Source organism: Priapulus caudatus, unplaced genomic scaffold (genome assembly GCF_000485595.1).
Source record: "Priapulus caudatus unplaced genomic scaffold, Priapulus_caudatus-5.0.1 Scaffold220, whole genome shotgun sequence".
Taxonomy (NCBI): domain Eukaryota; kingdom Metazoa; phylum Priapulida; class Priapulimorpha; order Priapulimorphida; family Priapulidae; genus Priapulus; species Priapulus caudatus.
The window spans coordinates 328,907-335,141 of NW_014577281.1; the positions used below are offsets into that span (position 1 = coordinate 328,907).

Consider the following 6,235-nt stretch of genomic DNA (forward strand, 5'->3'; position numbering starts at 1 on the left):
ATATGGGATGGGATGGGATGGGCTGCGGTGCGATGGGATGGAATGAGATGGGATGGGATGGGATATGGGATGGGATGGGATGGGCTGCGGTGCGATGGGATGGAATGAGATGGGATGGGATGGGATATGGGATGGGATGGGATGGGCTGCGGTGCGATGGGATGGAATGAGATGGCATGGAATGAGATGGCATGGAATGAGATGGATGGATGGATGCATGGATGGATGCATGGATAGATAGATAATTAGATTTGTTTGGGTATTTTCCTTTCAACCAAGCGGTCACCAACTGAGTAACGCCACTGATTTCCCCGGGCAACGCCGGGTATCCCGCTAGTGCTAATATAAAACAAACCGCTTGTCCCTACGATGCCTCTATGCTGAGATAATAAGCGGTGAAAATCTGGTATTTTTGCCGAAAACCGACTCGAGATACGTAGTGGCTGCGACTGTCTCTCGTTCTGGCGATAGCTTAAGCAAACCTCGCGTGTTTCCGTCATTCATTGACAATGAAATTTCTTTTCCTTTTACTATTTTTTCTCGCATTTCCAGTCATTGACGCAGCCATTACTCCACAAAAATGTCTTGTTATTTATCGCCATGGTGATGACCCGCCTCTTACGCTGGATGTAGTAACGCTGTAGTAATAACGTATCGAGTCAGCGCTACACAGCGGCGACCGGAAGCAACATACAGTCCACAAAACGAGAGACAGTTGCAGTAAACACTGATCTCGAGTCGGGTTTCGGCGAAAATACCAGATTTTCACCGCTCATTATCTCAGCGTAGAGGCATCGTAGGGGCATGCGGTTTGTTTTATATTAACAAGCTAGGACAGCTGATCAATAATACTGCAAAGAATTATCAAAATAAAACGGGGAAAGTTTATTAGTTCGACTAATACTGCAACATGGTTTCAGCATTTCACCGTTGTACGCTCTCCTTCTTTATACGCTCTTGATATGACGAGTATTATACGCCCACGTGTTCAACTCGTGCGATTCGAAATGGAGAGACGGCTCAAACTCATAGACTGAATGACAGAGATCTTTGAGAAAACGCCCATGGTTTTATCACTGTCATCTTTCCCGAATTCAAATCGTGAACACATGTCCTCTCGTTTATAGCTAACGGCTCAAATCTTACCTTAATCAACTCACTCTTATCATTCTTAACCGCCTTTGGTGATTTATAAACTTTTCAAAACTTTTAAGACTTTTTGGTAAACCCTAGACATATATAATAAACACGCATTCGTTACCATGACATTAAGATGAGCTCTAATAATGCAGTTAATACATTCGTATATGAACTAGGTGATATGTTACAATATTACTTTGCTAATGATACATTAATCCGACAAAGCCCTGACAGGAATATGAATACATTGATGTATGTGGGTCTGATTACATCTACTAATCGGGAATATTGGCCGTATTTACATAGTCACGAAAGTAATGCCTTTCTAAAGATTCCTTCACCACACACACCCGGGTAGGGATACATCAATTATATGAAACTACGATGTCAATTCCTATCCTGAGACAGAGCTATGCCTACAAGGTTATTACAATTAATTAACGAATAGCTGTATTAATTAGCTATAGCAATCCGGGTTTTGTGCGTTGCTGATATGCATATGCACACCGCCTGTTGCCATCAGTACTGGTTACCGCTGAAATATAATTGGCATTTACATTGATTAGGTTAATTCCTTTAATCTATAGTTATTGAGTTGGGATTTATGCGCGGTTTAAGTCGAACTTAAATTAATTAAATTAAAAAAATAAATTAACTTAATTATTTTCACATAATTAACCGGGGAAGGTGACTATGCAAATATGTAATATACGGTCCAAGCGCACTTAAATGCACTGCGTTTAAATCGCGCAATTTTCTTTATGAGGACTGCTGCTGCCTGCATGAGGACTGCTGCTGCCTGCATGAGGACTGCTGCTGCCTGCATGAGGACTGCTGCTGCCTGCATGAGGACTGCTGCTGCCTGCATGAGGCCAACGCATGCGGCATGAAACTCACCAAATTTCTGAATCCCATGTTAATAACCTTTTCTTGGCACAACGACTTCACCGATCCCAGGTCCTGTGCGAGCACAGCGTGTGCTAGTTTCTGAAAGACGACGCACCGCATGAAACCTTATAATTATGTCAGAACACGACAGCAACCATGATAAGATAACGACTAGTGTTAAAGCACTCCTGTCCGCCCATTAACGTAAAAAATAAAACCCGTATACACTTGTATGCGGTATTGGATAGCAATCAGCGATCAACCAAGAATCATTACGCGTAGATCGAGTCAACCGTACGTAAACAATCTTGTCAATAATAGTAGTATATATCATCGCGTGAGTGAGATTTATATATGAACAATCATGTGTACGTGTCTAACCATGGAAGGCATAATTGGCTGAATGAGCTTGACTATGGACTCGCTGCCCTGCTGTATGGCCTTCTGCACGACAGTGACGCCCCCGTGCGACACGTCCGTGCGACACCACACGTTGACAAGTCTGCGCACGTCTTCTATGCTCTCTGTCGTGACGGCATTCCACAGTCCGGGCTGCATGGAGAAAAAATCATGGTTTTACGCCCGTGCGGGAGCGCGGCTGGACTGCAAGACATTAAACGACAACTTTCAAAACATTTGACGACGTTTTGTTAATGTTTATATTTACGTTAAAATTACATTTTATATTGAGGGAAATAAATTAAGAACCTGTTACTAATGTTCAGATTTCAGTTACGATGATGGAAGTTTGCGTGGGTAGGTTATTGTTGATACATAACCAAGAGCGTATAAAGAAGGAGAGCGTACAACGGTGAAATTCTGAAACCATGCTGCAGTATTAGTCGAATTAATAAACTTTCCCCGTTTTATTTTGACGATTCTTTGTGGTATTATTGATAAGCTGTCCTACCTTCTATATATATAAAGTTGTTCAGCCGAATTAGTTCGTGCTCGCATAACTAGATAACTCCGCAGCCTAGAGGAAAACTAAAGATATTTTCAGAATCAGCACGTCTGGAAGGTGGTTCTGGCTGAAACAAAAATTTTAAAAAGTTAAAAAGTTAAAAATTCATTAAAATTTACGATGGCGGTGCGTACAGTTTAACATCACGTACGTGTGAATCCATGGGTATACCCTTAACGGCGCAGTGGCCTAATCGCTAAAACATCCGTCTCCTACACTGGGATTCCGGTTTCGAGTCCCAGCTGGGAAACTTATTTTTCTCTTTTTTCCTTTTTCTCCCTTATGTTTCTTCCTTTTTTTTTTTATATTTAATGTCTTTTATCTTTGATTTTCTTATTATTTTGTACTGTTTGGGATGGGATGGCTGGCGGGAGGGGGCATGGAATGGCGATGGTGGATGGGGCGATTGGCGGTGCGGGATGGGGATGCAGGTCCGATGCGGGATGGCATGGCATGGGCATGGATATGAGCATGCGGATGGGATGGGCATATCGCGGATGGGATGGGATGGGCCTGCGGTGCGATGGGATGGAATGAGGATGAGCATGGAATGAGCATGCGATGGATGGAATGCATGCGGATGGATGCATGGATAGCATAGATAATTAGATTTGTTTGGCGGTATTTTCCTTTCAACCAATGCGGTCACCAACTGAGTAACGCCACTGATTTTCCGGGCCAACGCCGGCTTATGCCCGCTAGTGCTAATATAAAACAAACCGGCTTGTCCCTACGATGCCTCTTGCTGAGATAATAAAGCGCTTGAAAATCTTTTTGCGCTATTTTTGCCGAAACCGATCGAGATACTATGTGGTGCGACTGTCTCTCGTTCTGGCGATAGCTTAAGCAAAACATCGAAGTTGTTTCCGTCATTCATTGACAATGAAATTCTGCTTCCTTTTATCTATTTTTTTCTTACGCATTTCCAGTCATTGACGCAGCCATTACTCCACAAAAATGATCTTGTTATTTATCGCCATGGCATGGATGCATCCGCCCTCTTCACGCTGGATGTAGTAACGCCTGTAGTAATAACGTATCGAGGCAGCGCGTACACAAGCCGGCGACCCGGAAGCAACATACAGTCCACAAAACGAGCAGACAGTTGCATAAACACTGATCTCGAGTCGCGTTTCGGACGAACAATACCAGATCTTTCACCGCTCATTTATCTCAGCCGTAGAGGCATCGTAGGGCATGCGGTTGTTTTATATTAACAAAGCTAGGACAGTGATCAGATAACTACTGCAAAAGAATCTGCTCAAAACTAATACGGCGGAAGTGCGGAAAGTTGTCATAGTTCGACTAAGGTACTGGCAACATGGGTTTCAGCATTTCACCGCTTCCGTACGCTGCTCCTCTCTTTATACGCTCTTGATATGACCGATATATACGCCCACGTGTTCACTCGTGCGATTCGAAATGCGGGAGAGGACGGCTCAGAACTCACATAGACATGCAATGACAGTAGATCCCTTTGAGAACCAACGCCGGCGGAGCTGGTTTCACCAGCTGTCGATCGGTTTCCCGAATTCCAAATCGTGAACACATGCGCATTGTCCTCTCGTTTATTAGCTACGTGGCTCAATTCTTACCTCTTAGATCAATGCACTCTTATCATTCTGTACCAGCACTTTGGTGACTTTATAAACTTTCCTCAAAACTTTTAGACGTTGTTGGTAAAACCCTAGACATGATATCAATAAACGACTGCATTTGCTGTACCGATGACATTGAACGTCAGTGCAGGCTCTAATAATGCAGTTCAATACCATTTCCGTACCTATGAACTTAGGTGAGTATGTTTTTTTTTAAGCAAAGAATATAAGTTTACTTACTTGTTGCTACATGATTACATTGAATCGACAAAGCGGCCTGACAGGCGAACTGATGAATGACAGTGGATAAGTGGATGGTGCGGTCTGAGTTCCACAGGTCTGGACGGCTAAGATGGCGGGACATCACTTGGCCGTAGTCTTACATCAGTCACCGGAAGAGGGTAATGCCGTTTTCCCTCGAAGAGATTCTGTTTCACCCACACAGCACGCGGGTAGGCTGATACATCACAATCATATGAAAACTTAACCGCATGGTCAATTCGCTATCCTGAGGACAGGAGCTATGCCTACAGGTACAAAGTAACGAAAGAGCACTGTCCACTTCCAATTACGCTATAGCAATCCGGTTTCGTGCGTTCGCTGATATTCGCATACGCCACACGGCTGCGGTGTGGCCCATCAGTACCTGGTAACCCGCTGCCAGGCGCAGATTCGGTTGCTGGAAGTGGCACCGTCGGAGGGCGCGCTAGACGCGGGCGGCGCACACACACACCACACGACACATCACACACACACACACACACACACACACACACACACACACACACACACACCACCCACACACACGCACGCGACGCAGCGGACACACACACGCGACGCGACGCACGCACCGCACGCCGCGCACGCACCTCACGCACACACACACACACACACGCCACGCACGCACACACAACACACACACACCGCACGGCACACACACACACCACAACACACACACACACACACACACACATACACACAGCACACGCACACACACACCCACACACACACACACACACACGACACACACACACACACACACACACACACACACACACACACACACACACACACACACACACACACACACACACACGCACACACACGCGCGCGCGCGCGCGCGCGCGCGTAGCATACGCACCTTGTATTTGCCAAAAACTCGCTTCAGCCCGTCTCCGTAAATGCCAGCGGTGACGTCATCGAATAACGTTTTCCCGTCCTGCGAAAAACGCAACAGCGGCAAAATTAGTTTTCTAAACAATTCGAATTTTTCAAATGAGAAGCAATAGCCGCCATTCATCGGTTTGAGGTGGCGCTCACGACGACTAATGGTTAGAGGTAGCGTATACATACGCTCCGACATTGGTCACATCTCTGACTGAGGAATCCTGTCAACAATTGTTGCACTCGTTCGTGAATGCGGTGACTTCTGGGCAAACCCACGTTTAATGGTGGGGGTATCAATATCCGCACTTACGCCCTGGAATTCTGCTGCCACCTACTGTTACCGATTTTCGGTCGCTTTTAAGCAGGAAAAAGACGGAAAACAAGTCTAGCAATACTGCTTGCCGTTGCAGGGCATGCACGGATTGGTGGAAATTAGCTCGAATTAGTATAGGTTAAAGGGTAAAGTTTACCGCAGCGT

The 6,235-nt window shown here is 45.3% G+C and overlaps 1 protein-coding gene across 1 annotated transcript in view; it reads right to left on the reverse strand.

Annotated features, from left to right (window-relative positions):
• Window positions 1–5,805, reverse strand: part of LOC106807518 — a 16,162-nt gene extending 10,357 nt beyond the window's left edge. The window contains exons 1-3 of the mRNA XM_014809870.1: window positions 5,732–5,805; window positions 2,410–2,580; window positions 2,038–2,127 (exon numbers count right to left, since the gene is read on the reverse strand). Coding sequence (XP_014665356.1) covers window positions 2,038–2,127; window positions 2,410–2,421 — 102 coding nt within the window. The 5' untranslated portion in view covers window positions 2,422–2,580; window positions 5,732–5,805. The remainder of the gene's footprint in view (window positions 1–2,037; window positions 2,128–2,409; window positions 2,581–5,731) is intronic.
• Between the last annotated feature and the right edge of the window lie 430 nt (window positions 5,806–6,235).